We start from the raw sequence: 24,994 nt of genomic DNA, 5'->3' as shown, positions 1-24,994 counted from the left end.
GGGATCCTTTCATTCAAAGCATAAGTGGAAGAGTTGAATTCCCTTCCTTCGATCACCTTCGATCAGATTGCATTCAAGAGGAGTCACGCCTTGCTACCAGAGAAATGCATAAAGGCTCTCCTGGAGGAGATCAACATGTGCTTGCATCTCAACATGTTCGAAGAAAGGGAGACCATTGGAAGAAGAACAACTTCAAAAGAGATCTAGAGATTTCAGACCTCCTACTTTCGATTCAAGGAAGAAGCCAAAGGGATCTTTCACGTGTCTGTTGCTTCATATGCGACAAGTTTGGACATTATGCCAAAGAATGTCAGAATCCGCCCATGCAAAAGGGGGCCAACCTAAATGAAGTTGCAAAATCAGAGGATAATGAAGACTATCTCTTCATTTATGCCTTGTCTAGCAATGTGCCAATCGATAGTAACACTTGGTTGATAGACAGTGGTGCATCTAAACACATCACGGGATATCGGGAGCATCTCTCAGACTTGATGGAGAAAGAGTCCAATCTTCATGTGGTAATTGGTGATGATGCTCAGTATTCGGTAAGAGGTTTTGGTAGCACTTCTTTAAATTTAGAATCTGGCATGTCCTTACATCTTAGTGATATTGTATTTGTCCCTGGAATTAAGAGGAATTTAATTTCTATTTCTGCCCTAGAAGATAAAGGTTATCAAATAGCATTTTTTGAGGGTAAAGTACTTGCATGGCCTAAGAAATATAGTATTAAATATTCTCATGTTATTGGAAATAGATATGATAGTTTGTATAAGCTTTCAGCTAACCCCATTTGAGCACTCATTCATGAAGCCCTTGAATCTTGCGAACTATGGCATAGAAGGCTCGGTCATCTTCACTATCAGGCACTTCCTTCACTTGAAAAGATGGTTAAAGGTATACCTAAACTTAATCAATCTCATGATGATGCTTGCAAAGATTGTGCATTAGGTAAGAACACTAAAAGTCCATTTCATAAAAGTGAAAGTAGAGCTAAGGAAAAATTAGCACTTGTTCATTCTAATCTATGTGGACCCGTGTTTGTTCCTTCACCTAGCAGATTTCTATACTATGTTACATTTATTGATGATTTCTCTAGAAAGACTTGGATTTACTTTCTAAAATTTAAAGAATCTAATGAAGTGTTAAGTAGGTTCAAAGAATTTAAAGCTCTAGCTGAAAATATGTATGGTGAAAGGATTAAAGTGTTAAGATCTGACAATGGAGGTTAATACACCTCAAGTGGCTTCAATGACTTTTGTGTAGAAATAGGAATTAAGAGGGAGTTCTACGTTCCCTACAATCCTCAGCAAAATGGTGTAGTTGAACAAAAGAATAGAGCCATTGTTGAAGTTGCCAAAGCTATGATTCACGATCAAGACCTGCAAACCTCCTTATGGGCTGAAGTATCCAAGACTGCAGTGTACATTCAGAATAGATGCCCTCATCGTGTCCTAAAGAACACAACTCCCGAGGAAGCTTTCACTGGAGTCAAACCAGATATCAGCCACCTAAAGATCTTTAGAAGTCCTGTATATGTTCATGTGCCAAAGGAAAAGAGTATTAAGTTAGAGTCTTTAAAGTATTTAATGGTGAAATGCTAATTCTCGTTCTATATGTGGATGATTTATTTCTAACTGGTGAAGATAATCTCATCATTAGGTGTAAGAAAAAATTAACTACTGAATTTGAAATGAAGGATCTAGGTATAATGCATTACTTTCTAGGGTTAGAAGTGTGGCAAAGACCTAATGAAATTATTCTAAGTCAAGGTAAATATGCTATTGATATTTTGAAAAGATTTGGTATGATGGATTGTAAACCTATGTCTACTGTTATGGAAACTAACTTGAAGAAGTTGAGTATTTTTGCAACTAACTCTGATTTTGCAGATCCTTCAGAGTACAGGCAGTTGATTGGATCCTTGATGTATCTAGTCAACACTAGACCAAATATTTGCTATGCAATGAGTGCACTTAGCCAATTCATGAATCAGCCAAAGAATGTTCACTTGGTGGCAGCCAAGCACATCCTGAGATACTTGCGTGGAACAGTTGGCTATGGACTGACGTATCCAATCAACACAGTAATCAATTTGGAAGGCTACTCTGATTTTGATTGGGCTGGAAGTGTTACTGACAGGAAAAGCACTTCAGGAATCTATTTCAGCTTGGGTTCCGCTATGATCTCTTGGGCCAGTAGGAAACAGTCCTCAGTTGCATTAAGTACTGCAGAAGCTGAATACATTGCTTCAAGTGTGGCAACTAGAGAAGCAGTTTGGCTTCGCAAGCTAATTGTTGGGTTGTTTGGACAACCTTGGGAATTCACTATTATTTATTGTGATAATCAGAGTTGTATTAAAATGTCTAATGATCGTGTGTTGCATGACAGGTCAAAACATGTGGAAACTCACTATCACTATGTTCTTGATATGGCACAAAGAGGTGCCATCCAGCTGAAATATATCAGCACTGATGAATAGGTTTCATATGTTTTCACCAAGCCTCTAGCTCGAGTGAAGTTTGAGTACTTCAGAGAGAAGCTTGGAATTGTGGAGAACACAACATTGATTGAGAGGGAGTCTCAGTATCAGTGATGCCATTTAGTTTGCATCCTCCACCCTCTGCGAGTAATGCAAGGTGGAGTCACCCTCTGCGGGCAATGCAAGGTGACATTGTATCCTTCCCTAGGAGAAGGTTGAGGTGTAAGACCTCTTCCACCCTGTTGGGTCTCAAATCAGTAGATTGGATAGGTTCTAAGGAAATGTCAACTCCTATGATCAAACCCTCCAATTGACTTGGCCAACTTATAGAGCGAACCTATTTGGTTACTAACTCTCTCACTTTAGGCTCTGCGGGACCTAGGAGGGTATTCCTACTCACTAGTTGTTCCTTCAACTAGTGCTTTTTATAGAAGATTTAGTGTCTTAATCTGATATCTCCCAGTCTTAGAATGGCATAAGTTTCTTAAACAGGCTTATTTGAGATGTGTGTATTGATCTATGTATCTTACAAAAGTATATATGTTACACTTTGGCTAAATTACCTACTATACCTACTCTACTAATCCTAATGCTTAAAAGTAAAGGGTAATTGTTATGGTTAAAGGGTTTGTTTACAAATGAGCAGTGTATTTCCTCTTATTTAGGCTACAGAGTCTTATATTTCACTAGGACTTCATGTATGCTTCTATGAGACAATTTTCAAATCTACCCCTTTGGTAAATCTGTCAGTTACTTTCCCTCAAAAAGATTCGTTAACTGTTTTATTCTATAATTTGCTTGAATGAATTTAACCCTTACTTTAAGAGACCATTCAAGGAAGAATTACCAGGAACAATTACAATTCACAAGTAAGTCTTTTATTCAAACTTATAACGATAAGAACATAAACTTCACTAAGAAGACACAAGCAACCTTATCTTCTTCGAGATAATATCGTAGAACAACTGCCTACTGAAAATATGTTAACTCTCAACACATATGAGAAAGAAAATGCAACTGGTTATTTTTGATAAAAAGTTTAAAAGTACAAAATTGCCTCCATCTCAAGTATCTCTCCTCCCCCTCTCTTTACATTTTACATCGCACATATATATGTGATTGAATGGTTTTCATACCCCTTTGGGTGAAAAGACACCCCCCTTTTAAATAAAAATAATTCCAAATACCGAAATTGCCTTAGTTTATGTAATTAATTGTCACTTTACAAGTTGTTTAGGCATATTAGAGGTATTTTAAGGCTATTTTATGGGTATATAATGGATAAATGGTCTTTAAATGATGTAAATACCCTCTTTTACTCTATGGAGCTTATATATTCATTCTTGCAGGCAATGCAAGATGAAAGTCATGAATGGATCATGACAAGTGGCAGAATTCCTCCCTAGCTAAGAGGGAGTGTTGAAAATAATAGCTAGCTCGGATACCTGATTATTGAATTTTAATGTTGTCAATGACAATTAAAATTCATATGTATTATCTCTCATGTAAATGCATTATTAAGATGGACCCAAGCATCTAATGTGCAAAGTAATCAAATGTGATTATTGGGCTAGACCCAAATGTGTAACGTGAGGTAGCATGGAAGGTAATTAAATATAATTATTGGGTTGGACCCAAATGTAACGTGAGGAATGTATTATGACAATGCAATATAATTTAGATAAACATGCAAACCGACTTAGTGGTAATTGGCGCCAAAAGGTTGATATAAAACTATCAACAAATGAAGTCATTCTACAATCATATACCACGGATATAATTTGCTCTTCTATATCAGTGAACTCTCCTTACTTGTGTGAAATTACTTAAAGGTATTGATAGGCGAAGTTGAAGGCTCTCCTTGTGCGATTTTGCTCCAGCCTATCTCAGACAACTATTGTTGATCTCCTTTAGTCATTTGTTGTTGATTAGAGCTGCATCCTTCATTGCTCCGCTAACTTGTTGTTTGAACAGCAATCTGAGATAAGTTTGCCATATTGTAATCTAAGATAAGTTTGCCATATTATATTTAAGGTTGGGTTTTTCACCTCCAAGAGGGAGGTTTTCTCAGGGTATTGGTGTCTTTTGTCTTGTGCTTTATTGTTGTTATTATTTATTCACAGTTTGATTATAATCTAATTGCTTAAATTAACATCTTTCACCAGGGATTTCTTCTTGTTTTTCCCAGTATCAGTGCTAGTCTAGTGAACACATATAAGCTTTCTTCTTTCCTATGTTTTTCTTCTTCTTCTTTTTTATTATCAAGTCTCCTCTGAAGTTGTACTCCTATGAAGTCTACAGAGTCCACATGTCTGTCCAGTGGCAGCCTTTTATGTTAAAATTAGACTTTCAGATTTAATGGAAAACTCATAAACTGAATCTTAATTGATTTGTTGTTTAGTTTAGTGACTTTCAGAATTAGGCATAAACATAAAGATGAACAATAATGAAACACGACACGCAAATACCCTAGGAAAACCTCCTAAGAGGAAAAACCCAGCAATAAAGGCCCATAGGTTTGATTATGCATTCAATTCCAAAAGGTAACAATGTGTACTTAGTTGCAACTCAAATCTGAGATCTATATTCTGCACACTTGCATAAATCTGATCTGCTTCTTTATCATGAACAGGTTTGCACTAGGTTCTTACTTCCACAGGGAATAAGTCTGCCCTTTCAAGTGAATATATTTGCTTCGGGTCTATATCAAATCTGCACCTTGAAGAACTTGCTATCAACAGAAACAAAGTATCATATCTGCACCTTGAAGGACTTGCTATCAGCAGCAACAATATTCGCTATGATCTTGAACAAATTCGCTATAATCTCCTTGAACAGATTCGCCAAGTTCAGTAACAACTTTCACACCTTTAAAGCATATATCCTTTTTCGTTGTTTGTGTGTGTATTGAATAGCAAATGACTTTGTTATATATGAGTTCTAACGTGCAAGTTTACCTTTGGGGTCGGCCCCATATTTTGGCACCCATATTTTATATTTAACCTTCACACGTTACCTTAATTGTTCTGCCCTATTTAAGGGTCACATGCTACATGGGAATAGGACCCAGTTGAGTTTCCACATTACATCAAGAAGAAGGGCCTAGCCCTATAAGGATTCGAATCCTTATTTATTTTCCTCTCTAAGTTACAATAGACTAACACTCCCTCTTAACTAGGGAGGAAAATAAATACATAACCAAATTCACATGGAGAATCCCATGGCATGAATAATTACAATGTTTAAGATTAGGGCCCAGCCCTAATAGTACAATCAATATACAATTTGTGATTTGATCACACAATTACATTACAATGAACCTTTACATGATCTTCTCTTGCAATGCCTGCAAAGGATGAAGCCAACACTTCATAACTTCACACTTTCCTGGGGACCTGCATGTAACACCATGATCTTTCATCATGCACATCCGTAGAGGATGACAGAGACCTTTCCATACGCACACCTACAATAATTAATACTCAAAGATATATATAACTATACAACATAAATCATGCACAACCGCAAAGGATACATATGTTTTTTTACTGAGAAGAACAACCTGTCACCTTGCACACCGTAGAGGGTGAACTCACCTTGCACTCCATAGAGGGTGAGAAATAACTGCCACCTTGCACTCCGCAGAGGGTGGAAAGAACTGCCACCTTGCACTTCGCAGAGGGTGGACTCACCTTGCACTCCGCAGAGGGCGAGAGAGAACTGCCACCTTGCACTCCGCAGAGGAAGGACTCACCTTGCACTCCGCAGAGGGTAGATGATACACCCAGTGTATTATAGAATATAACCAGAACACTTGTTAGTTTCAACATAGAATAAAGGAAAACATTTGTAATAATCAAGTAACACATTTATCAATTCCATCATTAGAGCAATAGATCACAATGATTAGAAACCAACAATAAGATTTTACTGAGATAAAGAGTATTTTAAAGATGTCATGGGACTCCCTCTAAAACCCTATCTAGAAGATAAATCCACAACAAATTTATGACTTAAAGTTGGAACCAAACTTAAATCTAAAACAAAATTTAACTTAAAGATGGATCAACAAACCAATAGATCAAAGGAGGAAATCTTCACGATTGTGAGGATTTGATACGTCATTTATGTTTGCATCTTCTTGCTCATCCTGAATTTGATAGTCCCTTGCAAAGTGGCCACGCTTGTTGCATCGGAAGCATCGGATGTGGGATAAGTCTCTTGGTCTTTTCTTTGAAGGAGGGGTAGGAGAGCTGAAATCTCTATTTATCTTGAAAACATTCTTCTTCCAATGGATGTCTTCCTTCTTAGCCAAGAGGACATGTTGCTCATCATAAGGGTTCTTAATTTTTCCTTTCGCAGCCAACCGAGACTCTTCTTGAATGCAATCTCCCATTACTTGATCAAACTTAGGAAGCTCAACTCTGGCACAGATTCCTTGAACAAATGGTTCCAAAGAGGGAGGAAAACCATTTAGGGTAGTCATAGATAAGTCATTGTCTTCAACACTCTTCCCAATGGTGGCAAGTTGATCTCTCAGCTCAGAGATTCTCATGAAGTAAGCAGCAACAAGTTCTTCTTTCTCTAATTTGATGTAGGAGAGTTGATTCCTTAAGGCAAGGATGTAGCTGGTATTTTTGACTTCGTACATCTTTTCCAATGTAGAGAACATCTCCCTAGAGGACTTCGTCATGGAGATGGATGGCAGCAAATGGTTTTTGACGGAGTTTATTATTATCCTTTGAGCTTGGAAGTCCTTCTTCTTCCAATCTTCTTTCTCACTTGCACCCTCAGGTTCCTTAGCATTCTTGCTAACATATGCAGCAAGATCATTCAATGCCATCATTATCTTGACCTTCCAAGAAGAGAAATTTGTGTGACCTTCCAACCTATCTTCAGACCTAATATAAGAAGCCATGGGGACTAAACTTTTGATCAGCAGGTTAGAAGGAAGCACAAATCTGATTACAGCCTCTATACGAACCTAGGGCTCTGATACCATGTTGAAATTAGACTTTCAGATTTAATGGAAAACTCGGAAACTGAATCTTAATTGATTTGTTGTTTAGTTTAGTGACTTTCAAAATTAGGCATAGATGAATAATAATGAAACACGGCACGCAAATACCCTGGGAAAACCTCCTGAGAGGAAAAACCCAGCAATAAAGGCCCACAAGTCTGATTATGCATTCAATTCCAAAAGGTAACAATGTGTACTTAGCTGCAACTCAAATCTGAGATCTGTATTCTGCACACTTGCATAAATCTGATCTACTTCTTTATCATGAACAGGTTTGCACTAGGTTCTTACTTCCACAGGGAATAAGTTTGCCCTTTCAAGTGAATATATTTGCTTCGGGTTTGTATCAAATCTGCACCTTGAAGAACTTGCTATCAACAACAACAAAGTATCAAATCTACACCTTGAAGGACTTTCTATCAACAGCAACAATATTCGCTATGATCTTGAACAAATTCGCTATAATCTCCTTGAACAGATTCGCCAAGTTCAGTAACAACTTTCGCACCTTTAAAGCAGATATCCTTTTTCGTTGTTTGTGTGTGTTGGCTTGACGATGATTGTAATGTATTCATCACTTGTTGTCATTGATGAAACACTCTCACACACACATATGATTACATTGACTACCAGTGTAACTTCAATTGGTTTACACTGACAATCGGCATGTTTAAGGTCTATCTCTAACCGGTACTTTGTGTCAACCGACATGTGCTTAAGAGATAACATGTGGCTACACTAAGTCAGCATCAAAATGAAGATGAAGATGGAGATGGAGATCAAGCGGAAGATTCCAGGACAACGATTCACATGTTTTGTTCCAACCAGTATTGACTGTTCTAACCGGTATTTGATTTTGTGATGAGTTACTAGCACTGTTTTCTTGGCAGTCATTTTGTAATGAGTTATGATTACTTGTCTAGATACACTGCACCTAGGAAATTGTGTTTTGATTTCCTTAGGCCGGCATAAGATTTGAATGTCTATTTAAAGACATCTTAGTGAATCATTTCAAATATAATACTGAAAGTGATAGAGAGGAGATTATGCGAAAAGAGTGAAAGCTTTTGTTGAAAAGCGAAAAGTGTTAAAGATGAAGAGCATTGTTGAATGTACTTAGAATGATCTGATCAAGCAAGTATTGTGCTACGCAGAACAGATCAAACATTCTTGTTGTTTTCTAATCACTGCAACAAAATCAAATCCCCTAACCGGGTAAGCTCTAACAAGCTTCATTGTACAAATCCTCTAACAAGGTGATCTATCAGTTTGGATTCTTAAATCCTCCAGCGAGTTTACTCCTAAATGGGTCTTCAGAAATAAGCTGAATGAGGATGGCACAGTGATTAGAAACAAAGCCAAACTAGTGTGCAAAGGATATGCCCAAGAGTAAGGAGAAGACTATGGAGAAACCTTTGCTCTTGTAGCTAGATTGGAAGGAGTTCGTATGCTTCTTGCATATGCATCTTTTAAAGGCTTCAAAGTATATCAAATGGATGTAAAATCTGCATTCCTAAATGGTGTACTTGATGAGGAGGTGTATATAGAGCAACCAGATGGATTTGCCCTATCTGAAGATAGTGACATGGTGTGTAGGCTACATAAAGCCTTATATGGTCTAAAGCAAGCACCTAGAGCATGGTATGAACACCTGCATTCCCATCTTGTGAAGATTGGATTTGAGAGAACAAGTGAAGATGGCAATATCTACTTGAAGTCTGAAGGAGATCAGATCCTGATCTGTGAGGTATTTGTTGATGACATTATCTTTGGTGGAGATGACAAGATGAGACATGAATTTGCATATGAGATGAAGAAAGAGTTTGAGATGTCACTCATAGGGGAGATTAAGTTCTTCATTGGACTACAGATCCAGCAAAGGAAAGATGGAATCTTTATCACTCGGTCCAAGTATGTCAAAGAGGTGTTGAAGACCTTTGGCATGGAAGATAGCAAACCGGTTGGTACACCGATGGTGACCGGTTGTAAACTATCCAAAGAGGATGACTCTGTATTGGTTGATAAGAAGGAATACCGATCAATGATTGGTAAGATGCATTATGTAGTGCATAGCAAACTGGATATTGCACATGCAGTTGGCATTACTGCAAGGTTCCAAAAAAGTCCAAGAGAATCTCACTTGGTTGCAGTCAAGCGGATTCTTAGGTATCTGAAAGGAACTATTGACTATGGGTTATGGTATCTATACAATAATGATTTTAACCTGAAAGTGTTCATAGATGTTGATTGGGCTGGTAATGTAGATGATCGGAAGAGCACAACTGGGTGTGCATTCTTCCTCGGTGGTAGACTGGTCTCATGGATGAGTAAAAAGCAGAGTTGTATCTCTCAGTCTACAGCGGAAGCAGAGTATGTTGCAGCTTTCATGAATTGCACTCAAACAATTTGGATGAAGCATGTATTGAATGGCTTCAAAGTTCCAGTGTCTGAACTGGTAAGTATATTTTGTGACAATACTAGTGCAATTAATATCTCCAAGAATCCGGTTTTACATTCTAGAACCAAGCACTTTGAGCTTAAGTATCAGTTCTTGAGGGAAAAGGTTCAGAATAAAGAGATTGCACTGGAGCATGTTTCCAGTAAGGAGCAGTTAGCAGACATATTCACTGAGCCTCTCCCAAAGAATACATTTATATACTTAAGAGGTGAATTAGGGGTACTACCCCTTCAGGAGGTGAACTAAAGGTATATGCTCCACACCAGTCATGTATTGCATAGACAAATTTTTCTTTAGGATTGATGTGTTGAAGGACGCTACTCCTCAGGGGGAGCGGCATAATGGAACAGGGAAGCTTGTGCCTCCACTTTGACATTGTTGTCAAAGGGGTAGAAGATGTGAAGCGGAGAAGATATCTGCAGAAATTGGGGGAGAAGATGTGAAGTGGAGAGATATCTTTGTATATTGTCATCAATGCCAAAGGGGGAGATTGTTGGCATTATGTGAACCGGTATGTGGACATCATGACATTGTATGTTGTCATTGATGTCAATATGTTCAAGAGGTGTGAATTGGCAGATGTGAGAACTGGTATAACACTGTGAACCGACATTTGTGCCAAAGTGAAATGGTGTGTTTGTTCAAGGTGAATCGGCATACAATTATGGCAACCGGCACATGGAAGTGTTGTATGACTACTGGTTGGTAGTCTCAACTTCAGGGTTTCTGGTTGATGTGCTTCAAGCCTATGTGGCTCAACTGGTGATATTGTGTGATGAGTTAGCATTGTAAAGAAGAACAGATCGTGTTGCCACATAATCCTGTGTGCGTGAAGGATCTTGCATGAGGGAGATTGTTTCTATCTACCTCAGGAATGTGCGAAGTCTGTTAAACAGTGATAACGTGTGATTGGTTATCAGCCGCCATAAAATCGGTGGAAATGGACGATGGAGAATGTCTTGAGATTGGATCAAGACTGTCGCATTTAAAGCACTATGCTCAACGGTCAGGATTGAACCGTTTGAATTCCTTAACCTAACAGGTTTAGGGTTTAGGGTTTATGCTACTGACCTATCTATTTTCCTATGAGGTCAATGTTGTGTCTTGCTCTAAATTTGTTGGCAAAAGTTGTGTGTGTGTGTATCCAAGAGAAGGGATACGTAATTCTTGCCAAACCAAAAGGAGAGAAGTGATACCTACAGAGTGTAAGTGCAGAAGGTGAAGAGGAGCTTAAGTGGATCTGCATTGATATTGAGTGTTGTTACCAGATCATTGTAATACCTGTTGATGTCTAACCACCTCAACAGTTGGAAAATCCCTTAACAGGGTAGCCTTAACCGGCTTGTTGAAAATCCTTTAACAGGGTAATTCAAAGCTACCGAGTTCGAAATCCTTTAGCTATTGAGTTCTTTAAATCCTCTAACAAGGTAACCTTTAACAGGGTTTAACCCTTAATCGAGTATTGTAGCCATCCCTTGACTGGGTGATCTCTAACAGGATCGGTTCCTAGCAGAACCTATTGTAATGTCTCTAACCAGACAAGGATCCTAACAGAGCGGACTTCCAAAGAGTTCAAAAATAGTTTGTGGGTATTCATCCCCACCGTGGTTTTTCCCAGTTGGGTTTCCACGTGAAAAATATGTGTGTCGTGTGTGATGCTTTTATCTTGTGATGCTTTGCTATTGTCTGTCAAGCATATGATGGTTCTGTGTTTTATGCCTATCAATAAAACATGTTGAACTAGCTGTTATTATGATCTGATGATAGATTACCTGTTTATGCATAAGGGTGAAATGGTAGTGTAGTCTCGAGTTGAGTGAAAAGCTAAGTGAGTAACCAATTAATGCTTGTCTCAAACATTCTTAGCTTTACCAGTTGCACTCTGTTTCAAACCGGTGTCGTTGTCTGCCAGTCATTTGAAGTGTCTACGGTTAAACCGGTTTAGGACTGTATTTTTTTCTGTACTGATTCATCCCCCCCCTCTCAGTACCGGTTTGGTACTATTCGCTCATCATTGAGTTATCATTCTCTCAATTTCAGCTAGTCAAGTTCTAACTAATTTGAAACCGTTAATTAAGATTGATTGCTTAATATTTTACATACCTTTTTTTTCATCATTGTCATTGTTAAGCTTGAAGTCTAAGCATAGAAGGTAGACATAGTCAAGTGAATTATATAGGAAGATGAGAATGACTAGTATTGAAATTTTGAGTCGGATGAATGGCTTGAACAATAGACGATGTAACAAGATGTAAGAAAATGAGGATAAGAAAACCTCAAACCTCTCTCAAAATATTTATTTACTTTTAAAAAAGGTCAATTTCAACAAATAATCGTCGTATATGAAAGTCAATAAACTGTGGCAAGGAGGACACAAGGAGAACGAACCTGCACAAGAATGTTAAATGCTTACTAGTACGTTAATCAGTGTATTTCCTTATTTGAGCTTTCTTTACCTTCACGATGTTCATGCGCTTCCCTGTATCACAATTGTTCATAAGTTTTTCCTTTTTATCCATTTCTTTGCCCACAAGTTTCAAGTTTTCCTATTTCATTTTTCTGACAAAAGGTAGTGGTAGTTGGTTGTTACCATCCCCAAAGAATTCCTCTCAAATCCAAGAAACTTCAGTTGCCACTTTATATATATACATATATATATATATATATATATATATATATATATATATATATATATATATATATATATATATATATATATATATATATATATATATATATATATATATGTCCTCTCTATACCACAAATTATTATTGTAGTCATATCAATTCATTTTGCATTTGCAAATCCAATCTTGCTCATAGTTGTATTCAAAAGGTTGACAAGTCACTGCTTAGTCGCTTACACTAATGATGTTATCAATGATGCTGAAACAATTTTGAGCAAAATATGTGATGTTCTCAAAGCCCACGAAGACAGATATAATGGTGTCATTGTTGATATAGAGAATATGCAAAAGGATGCTTCTCGTTTTGCAGCTTCACTCAAGGCATCACTTTCTCAATGGGCACACCAGGTCAATGATTCCCACTATGTTAACTCTAAAATACAAATCCCTTAGTAATAAATAGTACCTTCAATTCATACTTGTTGGATAGATGCGCGTATAGGGCAAGAAAGCGATCTGGATTAAAGTGCCCAAGGAACAGGTGAAACTAGTCCATGTTGCGATTGAGGTTAGTTTTCCAAAACTTTGCTACAACTATTAATGTTTTACACTCCAAGCCATTTTTTTATGCTTCAATAGTGTTTGGTGAATTGCAGGTGGGATTTTGGTACCACCATGCAGAGCCTTCATATGTGATGTTAGTGAATTGGATCCCTCAAACTCCTCCTACCATCCCTGATAATGCTTCTCATCAAGTGGGAATCACAGCTTTTGTATTCAACAAGGAGGGAGAGGTAAAAACATAATCCAATTCTTATATATTGTAGTTACTCTGCTTAATATTCTCCTCCTATCCATAGCAATGTAACTGTCAAGTGTGAAAAGACATTCACTATTTTGAGTGGTTGTTCGTGTTAAGAGGATTTTCTTTTCTTACATAACTGGGAAAATGTAAAGTTACTATAATGATTACCCATAAATTTTATTTTAATAGTGGTTGTGGGTTAGTGGTTTGAAGTGAAAAATCTGATACATAAATTATCGTGACAATGGCAATATAGGTTCTAGTAGTTCAAGAAAAGTGTGGCCCTTACAAAGATTTCGGGTTGTGGAAGATGCAAATAGGAAGGATTAACTAGGTATCAGGTTTAAATATCCTCATCAAACTAAATTTATGGCAATGCCCTTTTTCATGAACGCCCACTAATGCAATTATCGACTATTTATTTCTGATAAGGGGAAGGCATTAAGGAAGGGGTCATACGAGAAGTTCAGGAAGAAACAGGTAAATGTCACCTAGCTAACCATTTTCCTCTGAATCAGGATTTTTACCTTCTGTTCAATATAATTTTCAACTTTTTTTGATAATTTGAAGAATATTCATGCGCTTTTATAGATTGATACAGAATTTGTCCAAGTGGTTGGGTTTAGGTAAGAAAAACTTTCATTACAGAAAGTTGTAACTTGTTTCATGGTTGGTACGAAGAAGGATAAGGTTGAAATAGTAATTTTTAGCTCTCTAATAGTTGTGGGTGCATAAATTGCAGGGATGGTCATAATGCCCCTTTCAAAAAATCTGATCTGCTCTTCGTGTGCATGTTGAGATCTGTTTCTTCTAACATTGTTGTGCAAGATACAAAAATTTCAGCAGCCAAGGTACATGTTTAAGCATATGGTGGTAATTCTATGTCGCTAAATTGGAATTTAATTTGGGTTCAAGCAATTTTTTGTTTTTTTTTTTCAATGGATGGCGATGGAAGAATTTGCATCTCAACCTAAAAACCAACAAAGCAGACTTCTAAAAGATATAATCGGCATGTGTGTTGCCAACATGGAGGGACGATGTAAATGATTTTCGAGCATTAGGATATCGTCTAACTCACGCAAACCCTCTGCTTTTTATTGCGGTGTCGTTGATTCTCAATAATCGGACTTTGCAAATTTGAAAACATAGACAGAATGGATGTCAGCAACTTATTACATCCACTGTAATCAGGGCTAGATATTATTAGTCCTAGTCGTTTAAGTCAATTGGTTTTGTATTTAGAATATTTAGGGATTAATTTTTACTTTACTTGTATTGATTAAAAAATTTATATAAAAATAATAATAGTTTTTGAAAATGAATATTCATCTTTGATAAATTGAGGATGTAAATTTTTCATAAACAATATTTAAGAAATCAATTAATAGTATTTATTGATATTTTTATTGACTAAATTTTGTTTACTATTAGAACTTTCACATAACACAAGATAATTAATAAGTTTTTGTGCAAGACAATATACATGTCTTTGCTCCTCCCATTTTACAAAAATTGACACTAATGTTTAATGCATGGAAGCATATAAAACATTTTAAAACAACATTTCATCGTTCTAAGTTTAGACTTGATGGTTTATAAATAACAACATTTATTATAATACAAATAAAGTCAACATTGTTATTTATACGTATTTAAATTTTGTATCTCAACATTGAGTTAGTAAAGATTCTATTAATATATGATTACATATTCAAATAGAATCAACAATAACAAATCTAAAAGCATTATTCTTTACCAAACAAAATGAAACTTCATAACATTTTATTTAAATTATTTGTATATTATTAAGTACGATAATATATTTATTTAGTATTTATAATAGATTATTGATTATAAAATTTAATCATGTGAAAATTGAAAAACAAAGATATAATGGATGTCAATTACTTCATTAATATATTTATTGAGGTTAGTTCTAGATAATATTAATGCATGCAATTTATGATCCTTTATTATTTATTCTTAGTTTATGTTTGTCAAAAAATTATTAAAATATTTTCATGTAAAAAAGATATTTTATAAAATTAAGATGTAAATTTCTATTTAAAAATATTTAAAACACTAATTAATGATATTTATTAGCAGTCAAGAGAACAAACATCAAATGGTGTATTTTGAAAGTCACCCCGCAACCATTTACCTATAGGACCACCTTGACCAAAAATTATTTCTAGCAAGGACAGAAATCACAAAGTACTAAAGGTGCCAAAAAACCATGTGAACACAAGCCACATAGATCTAAAGAAACCCAAAAGCTTTATGGTAGAAAAAGTATCTAGCCATTCCAAAAAAACACAAAAAATTATACCCAAGAAATGGACTAGCACAAAAACACTCATAGGGTTTTCAAAGGCATCCCTCAACCTTTTACAATAGAAATCACTATAGCAACGACATCCTGGAGCACCTTGATAGGTCCAATGTCATCAGAACCAAGGGAACACAACATGCCCACAAGTAACTGAATATGGCAAGTACTCAAATAACTAGAAGCAATAGAAGCACAAAATACCACCATAGTGAATTTGCAACAACACAGAGTAGAAAATCTGGTAGGAGCATCAAGAGGGTCCACCGAGCAATAAGAACCTTGCTATCCACCAAATGGTCCAACTCATTATAACTAGGAGTAAACTACATCATACAGACCAATGCCATATTAAGAGCAACCTCAATAGGTTCTTCAACATCAATGAGCACAACAAGTCCCCTAAGAAGATCCACCTTGAAAGAATCCTCGATCAAGTTAGCCTTCCAAATTATCGCCAAGGTAAAAACAACCACAGTTAGGTTAGCAAAAGTAGAGAAATAGAAGATTATCCAAACGTCGTACCAACCCAAGCCACAAACTCAATGCGCAAGATACTGATGCACAAAATACCATCCTATAAAGAAAAAGGATTCAAGCCCCACCTGAAGGCACCAACTATGTAAGGAAACACCAAAGAAGGAATAAAAAACAGTTAGACCAAGGAGTTTTGATTTGGAGTTATTATGTAGCCAGCTTATTCTTTGTTGTGTATAATTTTATTCTATAATTTTGTGATTGTTATCTATTTATTGAAGCCATTGGTTCTCTTGAATAAAAAACTTCTACGTGCCTAAAACATACCTCACTGCATGCCTAAAAATAAACTTTTAACTCACAAGTAGAGTTAATTAATATGATAGGAAATGAAAGCCTTTTATTCCAAAGTACAATTTTCTATCTCTGGACAGTATAGACTTTAGATTATGGATTTTGGATAATTGGAGTCTTGTTGCATCTATTATTGAATTTTTAAAATCTACCTTCTCACAAGAATGGATTGTATTTGGTATGAATTCTTTAAACACAAAAATCCTACTAAGGATTGATCCCTTAAGGTGCAGTTAGCAATGGATAAGTAGATTATTGAAACAAAATTGATTCCATGTTTCTATTTCAAAGTAGTATTATAATACAACCAGTCTCACCACACTGTAACTAGCTAATATCAAAGTTTTATGTATAAAAAAAATTAATTAGTCACTAGAGCTTGGTTAGGAATTAGGGGAAGTAAAATAAATTTATTTCTGATACCTAAATCAAAGCAAGTATGTAAAATAAAAAGTTTGAAAATAGTACAGTTGGAGGAGTTTAGGAGTTGGATGCAAATAGACTATGCAAGAAAGGGCAATATATACACTATAGCAAAAAGATATCTATGAAAGCAATAGGTTTTGATACAAAATATAAGGGAATTCTAAATAAATGTAGAAATAACAAGAAAAAAATGTAGACGCGAAGATAAAAAATATTTCACAAATTTCAAGTGTCATATTTTACAGCATAGATAAGAATGCACATCATACATTTTCAAGTAAATCATACGAGGGTAAATTTTAACAATAAAAAAATCATTCATAAAGACAACATATTTCAAGAAAATATCGCCTTTGATAGAGTGCATGGCCACATTTATATGTATAGAAAAGACTATGGTCTGAATTTGGTATAACAAAGATGTAGTAGAAATTTGCATAGATGTATAGTTGGCTATGACCATTAGATAACTAGTTAGCTAAATAGTTATGAATAGTTGTACTCCGCATGAACATTTTGTAAAGCTACTATTTTTTAAAAAGCATCTTCATGCTTCACATGCAATGAAAGAAAGTCGTTAAAGATGAAGTGGAAGTTATCATAAGTGCGTAGTGCCATGTTATTTCAACTGTACAATGTCATTTTTTTAAAGTAAAGTTTGTGTGTGTACACACTATCGTCTAATGATATATTTGGTGACTCTTTTATTTACATCTTAAGAATACAATTTAAGAGTATGAGAAATAATTTTAGAAAGATGATGTATGAGTTCATTTATAATATATTTATATTACATAAAATCAACCATTTATTTATGTATAAGTCCACTAAAGTCTAATTTTAATGTGTAGAAACAAAATAAATCAACAAACAAATAGTTCTTAAGCTCATTTCATAAAAACAAAAGAAATCATAAATATAAATTCTTCAAACATGAAATTGTTACAAATCTTTGTTTCAAATGATCATAGTGTCAAATATACAATACAAATATTTTTCAAATATAATTGAAAAATTTGTATTTATTTCAAAACTTGATTAAAAAAGATATACTCGTCCAACATGTTAACTTAAATATAATATTCTATCGAGGAAATCATTGTTACACGGAGCGTGCTAGGAATATCTAGACATGACTAGGACGAATGTATTGAATGAAATTGCTGAAATCCATTCTATCTTTGTTCTTCAGTTTGCAAATGCCGATAATTTACTCAGAATTAAGGGCAGTGCAGAAGAAAGCAGAGGGTTTGCGCGAGTTGGACGATATCCCAATGCCTGAAAATCCTTCACATTGTCCGTTGACGTTGGCAACACACACGCCGATCATATCTTTTAGGAGTTTGCTTTGCTGATTTTTAGGTTGAGATGCAAATTCTTCTATTGCCATCCACTGAAAATAAAACAAATTTAAGCCCCACTTAAACGATATTGAAGTTATCCAACTGAACGATATTGAAATAATGTTTAAACACGTACCTTGGCTACTGAAATTTCGGTATCTTGCACAACAATATTAGAAGAAAGAGATCTCAACATACACACGAAGAGCAGATCGGATTTTCCGAAAGGGGCATTGTGACCATCCCTGCAGTTCAATCACAACTATTAGAGAGCTAGATCAAACTTATCCTTCTTCGTACAAACTATGAAACAAGTTACAATTTTTTCTAATGATTAAAGTTTTGCTTACCTGAACCCAACCACTTGTACAAATTCTGTATTAATCTGTAAGAGTACATGAAAATACATAAATTATCAAAAAAAAATGTCGGAAATTATATTGAACATAAGGTAAAAATCCTGATTCAGAGGAAAAAGGTGAGGTAAGTGGCATTTACCCCTGTTTCTTCCTGAACTTCTCTTACGGCCCCTTCCTTAATGCCTTCCCCCTATCAGAAACAAATTGCCGATAAGTACATTAGGTATCGTCTTGTAATTTCATGTAAAAACTGCAGGGTCTTGAATTTAGTTTGATGTGGAAATTTAAACCTGATACCTGGTTAATTCTTCCTGTTGGCATCTTCCACAACCCGGAATCTTTGTAAGGGCCACACTTTTCTTGAACTACTAGAACCTATATTGCCATTGTCACGATAATTTATGTAAGGAAAAAAAAACCTCTTCAAACGAACAACCACTCAAAATAGTGAATGTCTTTTCACACTTCACAGTTACATTGCTACGGACAGGAGGAGAATATTAAGCAGAGTAACTACAATATATAAGAACTGGATTACATCTTTACCTCTCCCTCCTCGTTGAATACAAAAGCTGCAACTCCCGCTTGATGTGAAGCATTATCAGGGATGGTGGGGGGAGTTTGAGGGATCCAATGCACTAACATCACATATGAAGGCTCTGCGTGGTGGTACCCAAATCCCACCTGTAATCCACCAATCAGTATTGAAGCCTAGCCAAATGGGTTGGAGGGAAAAAAACGTCGATGGTAGCAGCGATGTTTTGAAAAACTGACCTCAATCGCAACGGGTACTAGTTTCGCCTGTTCCTTGGGAACTTTAATCCACACCACCTTCTTTCCCTATATACCCAACAAGTATGATGAATTGAGGGTACTATTTATTATTGTCTTGAGGGATATGTATTTAGAGTTAACAAAGCAGTAAGCCCTGACCTGGCGTGCCCATTGAGAAAGTGATGCCTTCAGTGAAGCTGCAAAACGACAAGCATCGTTCTGCATATTCTCTGTGTCAACAATTACACCATCATATCTATCTTCATGGGCTTTGAGCACTTCACATATTTCGTTCAAAACTGTTTCAACATCATTAGTGGTAGCCGAAACCTCGTTCGTTGGGAATGCCATTGTGCAGTGTAAGCAGCGACCTGCCAAAAAATAGTTCAATACCTAGCACAATGAAATGAAAAGGAACCATAGTGGTGCAGGAAGAGATGCTAACCTTCTGAGTAGCTCTGTGAGCAAGATTGAATTTGGCTACTTCCTAACAGACTAAATTAAATTAGTAGTGCAATAGTAATATGTTGTAGAGGGGGGAAGTGTATATATATATATTATTGGCAACAATGAGAGGAGGTTTCTGGGATTTCAGACGAATTCTTCTGCGCTGTTAACAACCAACTACCGCTGCCCTTCCTTACAACGTAAGCGTTACACAAACCAAAAAGGAAAACTGAAAACTTGTATGCAAAGCAACGACAAATAGGGAAAAACTTTATCTTAAAAAATTCTACGGACACGCAAATGATTTATTAGCTTTCTTCGTAAATTCGCAGAGGGGCTATCGAAACTTCTTGTTGATGAAGTAGTATGCTGCGCTAGGGACAAGTATGCTATCGAAACTTCTTGGTAATGAACAACTATGCTGCTACGTCTTAGTAATAATAATACAGAGAAGCGCGTGACCATCTCACAATAAAAAATTCAAAGGCTGAAGGCAAAGCAAATTCAGATTCCGATACACTGATTAATGAAGCAGTAAGCGTTTAACCCTACCGCGCAGCTTCTTGGGACTCTCCCAGTTCGTTCCGCTCGCGACCTTCGTATTTTATTAACTTTCAATATACGACGACTATTTGTTCACGTTGACCTTTTTTAACAAAAATAAAAATAAATATTCTAAAAGAGATTTGAGGTTTCCTTGTCCCCATTTTTTTCCACCACACCATTCATTGTTGCTTCCTTTATCCCCAGATTTTCCCATTACATCACATCATCTATCTTTCATTTTTTCACTCGAAATTTCAATCCTAGTTGTCCTCATTTATATTTTTTGTTGAAAGATTTAATTTCTCTCACTAATGAAATGTAGCCATTAAATGAGAAAGACAAAATATATACACAAAATCTTGTTAATAGAAAAATATTCTAGAAGGAACAAAATAAAGTTAAAATAAAAAAATATTAAATATATGATCAAGTCGGTCTTGATTGTAGAATCATCTATATAATCTCTAAATTCAAAAGACTTCTATATATTCAGGCTTTTGTAATGATTTCAGGCATTAGGTATTAGTTGATGAAGATGATGAAGTGATCAAGAGGATGTGAATGTTGTAGAGTTTAGAGTATTTGTAATATTTATAATCAACGGATGTGTTGTAGCATGCTCAAGAGTTTTGGTAGGACTTTGTGTTTCCTTTAAACGACATCGATCATGTCCTTTTGTTTTGGTTTCTTCGCCATTGGAATTACAATCATAATTTTTCTTATACATCTTACAATCTCATAAAAACTCTTAAACATCTCACAAAGAAAAGATGATCTTACATACCATACTACAATTTTCAAGTGACATGATTTATTTTTGTCATGCCCAAAGAATCTCAAGATTCCTTCCAGTCAGGGTGCCCATTTCCATTTGGCCCCATAAACACAACGTATTATAATATTAAATCAATACAATTTATACTTGGATTCACTAGACATAAAACATGAAATCCTAACTTTAAGCATACTTTCCCATGGTGAATGAAACCTACTCTTTGTTCCACAAGTGGTGTTAGCTAATTGAACACTCGCTAATATATAACAAAAAAGTTGCAATCATACAAATAATAATATATTGCACTTATTTCTTATATAATTCAACAAAATATTTTATCTTAAAGCATCAAATGATGCTCTCTCACCATCTATGGGTGGTCTAGCATAATATGTGAATTCTTTGTTTGAAATTACTGCTTTAGTAAGTGTCTCCTCTCCAAGTGACTGTACTTTAGGTGAAGCTTAGGATAGAGTGTCCAACAAAGTTTAACATCCGATTGTTTCCATGCAATACTTGTTACAGAGTATTTATTTGTTTTCAGAAAGGGTCAACGCGAACAAATAGTCGTAGCATATATGGAATGTCAATAAAATACGGAGAGTCGCAATCGAAACCTGCGTGGCAAGGTTAAACGCTTACTGCTTCGTTATCACTGTTTCAGCCTTCGAATATTTAGTCACGCGCTTTTCTGTTTTCTTATTGTTATTATTGAAACGTAGTACCTAGCGCGCTTACTTGTTCACTAACAAGAAGTTTCAATAGCCTTTCTGCGAATTTCTGATAAGTTTTTCAGGTATCCAATTCCATTATTGCTACGGTTACGCTGTAAGGAAGGGTAGCGGTAGTTAGTTGTTACCCGCGCCGAAGCATTCGTCTGAAATCCCAGAAACTTTCTCTAGTTGTTGCCACGATTTTATATATATATATAAACTCTACCACATACTATTATTGCACTGGCGCTGATTTAATTCAATCTGTTTTGCACACGATTTGGAAATAGGAAGAAGCCAAATTCAATCCTGCTCGCAGGGGTACTCAGAAGCCAAATTCAATTTGCATCGCTAGTTATTGAATATTTTTTTGGCGGGTGGTGTTTACACTGCACAATGGCATTCCCAACAAACGAGGTTTCGGCTACCACTAATGATGTTGACACTGTTTTGTACGAAATATGTGAAGTGCTCAAAGCCCAGGAAGACAGATATGATGGTGTGGTTGTTGACATTGGGAATATGCAAAACGATGCTACTCGTTTTGCAGCTTCGCTCAGGGCATCACTTTCTCATTGGGCACGCCAGGTCAGTGTTTACTGCTTTGTTAACTCTAAATACAAATCTCTCAAGACATTAGTAAGTAAGTGCACATTTCTTATCATGGGAATGTAGCAAGCTTTGGATAGCAATGTGAGTTGAGAAACACAAGGGTTAAGGTGATAGCATAGTCTTTTTATACATGATTTTATGTGGTTTCCTTAGTTCCTATAGTCATTACCTACACTTTCTCATCATATTTTGCCCATTACCTGCTACAACTAGTATTTTTTGTCGTTGTCACCTACTTTTCTTAGCATTTCACATACACTAATGTTACAATATATTACATTATGTTACAAAAGTGTAAGTTATGTCAACATGCTCCTTTGATCCAATCTTCACCCAATATGATCCAAATTAGGAGGTTTTGTACAATGTTTATTTGTTGATAAGTCTTTGGCCAATGTATGTTTGGATGGGGTTTGATTGGTTTTTGTTTTTGTTTGGTTTGGTTTTGAAGTTTGAGCAAGATTCTTGAATATTTTGTAAAAGAGATTGTTGATTTAACATAACAAAATGCATAACACATAAGGAAGATAAACGAGGACTTTCATTTTTGCTTAAAAGAGCAATGAACATACCATTAACATGTGCTCATAGGTTTGATGTAAAATTCCAGCCAATAAAAATATAGAAATCAACTCCAAATAATGGTAAAAGCCTAAACAGACTCTAAGGTTTGAAATCTTTCATCCCAAAATGTAGCAGCTGACTAAAATAGAGTTGGAAATAGATAGTAATGGCCTCTAGAAGGTTCGCCCTGCAACCAATTGTAGAAAATATGCCCTCAAACTGATTGATTTGCTCATAAATCCTCAAAGAAGGCTGCCATATGTACACTGAAGTCGTATTTTGATGGAAATTGATACCCTGAGAGATGGGTTTTCATCCAAATCGCTCATATCTTCTAGAAGTTGGCGTTCCTAGAAGCCCAAAACTGTTGAAACCCTCATGCAAGCTGTTGATTTGAGATTGGAGAGGTAAGAATGAATCCAAATAATAGACAAAATGCCTTTTCATCTATTTTGGGGTTACTATTTGGCCTTAAAATCATAAAATATCCTTGAGGGTCTAATTTCTCATTGTGAACTTGGCCCCCTTTTAAAAAACAACTGAAGTTACTAGGATGGGGGGCACTTTTTACTATTCATCTTATGTTTCTCTATTACTATTCACATAGGGCCAACTTTAATATTTCAATTTTAACCATGGATTCAACCCCAAAACTCCAATCTAAAAGGCCCAAAAAGCTCCCTACTGAGTTCCACAATCCCTAATTGGGTCCCCAAACCACACTTCTGACCTACAGGACCCCTAATAGTAGGCCAACCTCAGCTCAAGTTTAAGATGCCTAAGGAAGGGACATTATAGTCCTCCCTTCCTGAGATTGCTTGCCCTCAAGCAAACACCAAACAACTCGTTTCTCCACTCTAATTAAAATACTCAAGCACCACAAACCACATGAAGCAACATATTGGAATCCATATGGAATAATGTACCAAGCAAATCAATATCTAGATCCCATACCAAAATGAAAAATTTGTTGTAGAAGATGAAGTAGGGGAATATCAAATGATCACCATGAAGTAACCATACAAGCATGTAGAATACCAAAACAATGTGAAAGCGAACCCCCACATGCCAATGAACCAACATAAATGGCCACTCAACTTCGCTATCATAACTTTGATCAACAATACATGAGATATCAAACCTGTCAACAAACCAATGCCAATCAACAAAAATAACCACACACTCCAACTCTATCCCGAAGGTATATCTCCAAACACTCTCATACCACTGGGAAACTGATGTAGACAATGAAAAGTCTGGATATGCCATATGATTCCAACTAGGACAGTCACTAGTCCATAAGGAATCGAAGAATATGAAGTCACCAATCAACAAAGATATCACTGCCATATCAAGTGAAATAGGTGACAAACTCAAAAGTGAAGTATGTATGCCAACACTGCTCAACACAAACAGCTCTTGAGTGGCTGGCCCACTAAGAAAAAAATCAACAAAATCACTATCATCACTGAGAGAATGAGCAAATACTTCAAATGGAAACTTTGAATTAAGCAACTCATGTCTCTCATCATCAAATGAAAGGTGAAAATCGCAAACATGTTGAAGATTGATCTTGGCTTGTTGAGCCAATAACATGGCTTGCCTTGCCCTTTCTAGCCAATCATCATTCATTATTTGGGTCTGAGTTATATCAGTTGATCTAAAGTTTCTAAACCCACTCCTAAAATGAGATATACCATGTGACTTATCATGACCAAAGCATTCTTCATGAATACCCACCATAATAGAATTATTATGACTCATTTCCCAATGATTAGGAGTGCCAACATCATGAAAAGGGGAGGATAAATCACTGTTCTTATAAGTCAACGAATGAGGACTTAATTGTTCCCTTGTATTCATACCTTTAGATTCATCAAGCATAT

General features: G+C 36.0%; 2 protein-coding genes and 1 long non-coding RNA gene across 3 annotated transcripts; 1 reads left to right on the top strand and 2 right to left on the bottom strand.

Annotated features, from left to right (window-relative positions):
* The first annotated feature begins 7,575 nt into the window (after window positions 1-7,575).
* On the top strand, window positions 7,576-14,252 carry LOC131872502 (nudix hydrolase 8-like). Its single transcript, XM_059216079.1, has 6 exons — window positions 7,576-7,682; window positions 12,794-12,992; window positions 13,087-13,152; window positions 13,241-13,378; window positions 13,981-14,015; window positions 14,132-14,252. The coding sequence occupies exons 1-6, from the start codon at window positions 7,576-7,578 to the stop codon at window positions 14,250-14,252; spliced, it is 666 nt and encodes a 221-aa protein (XP_059072062.1).
* A 3,679-nt stretch (window positions 14,253-17,931) lies between these two features.
* On the bottom strand, window positions 17,932-18,727 carry LOC131872501 (nudix hydrolase 2-like). Its single transcript, XM_059216078.1, has 3 exons — window positions 18,669-18,727; window positions 18,455-18,563; window positions 17,932-18,368 (listed from the first exon to the last, which is right to left on the bottom strand). The coding sequence occupies exons 1-3, from the start codon at window positions 18,725-18,727 to the stop codon at window positions 18,186-18,188; spliced, it is 351 nt and encodes a 116-aa protein (XP_059072061.1). The 3' UTR covers window positions 17,932-18,185.
* Window positions 18,728-18,810: 83 nt separating this feature from the next.
* LOC131872498 (uncharacterized) lies at window positions 18,811-19,970 on the bottom strand. The gene is made up of 3 exons (XR_009370646.1): window positions 19,897-19,970; window positions 18,975-19,822; window positions 18,811-18,867 (listed from the first exon to the last, which is right to left on the bottom strand). It is a non-coding gene; the product is annotated as an uncharacterized LOC131872498 (long non-coding RNA).
* Between the last annotated feature and the right edge of the window lie 5,024 nt (window positions 19,971-24,994).

The sequence above is a fragment of the Cryptomeria japonica genome, unplaced genomic scaffold, assembly GCF_030272615.1.
Source record: "Cryptomeria japonica unplaced genomic scaffold, Sugi_1.0 HiC_scaffold_623, whole genome shotgun sequence".
NCBI lineage: Eukaryota > Viridiplantae > Streptophyta > Pinopsida > Cupressales > Cupressaceae > Cryptomeria > Cryptomeria japonica.
This window is presented reverse-complemented; position numbering and strand designations above follow the sequence as displayed.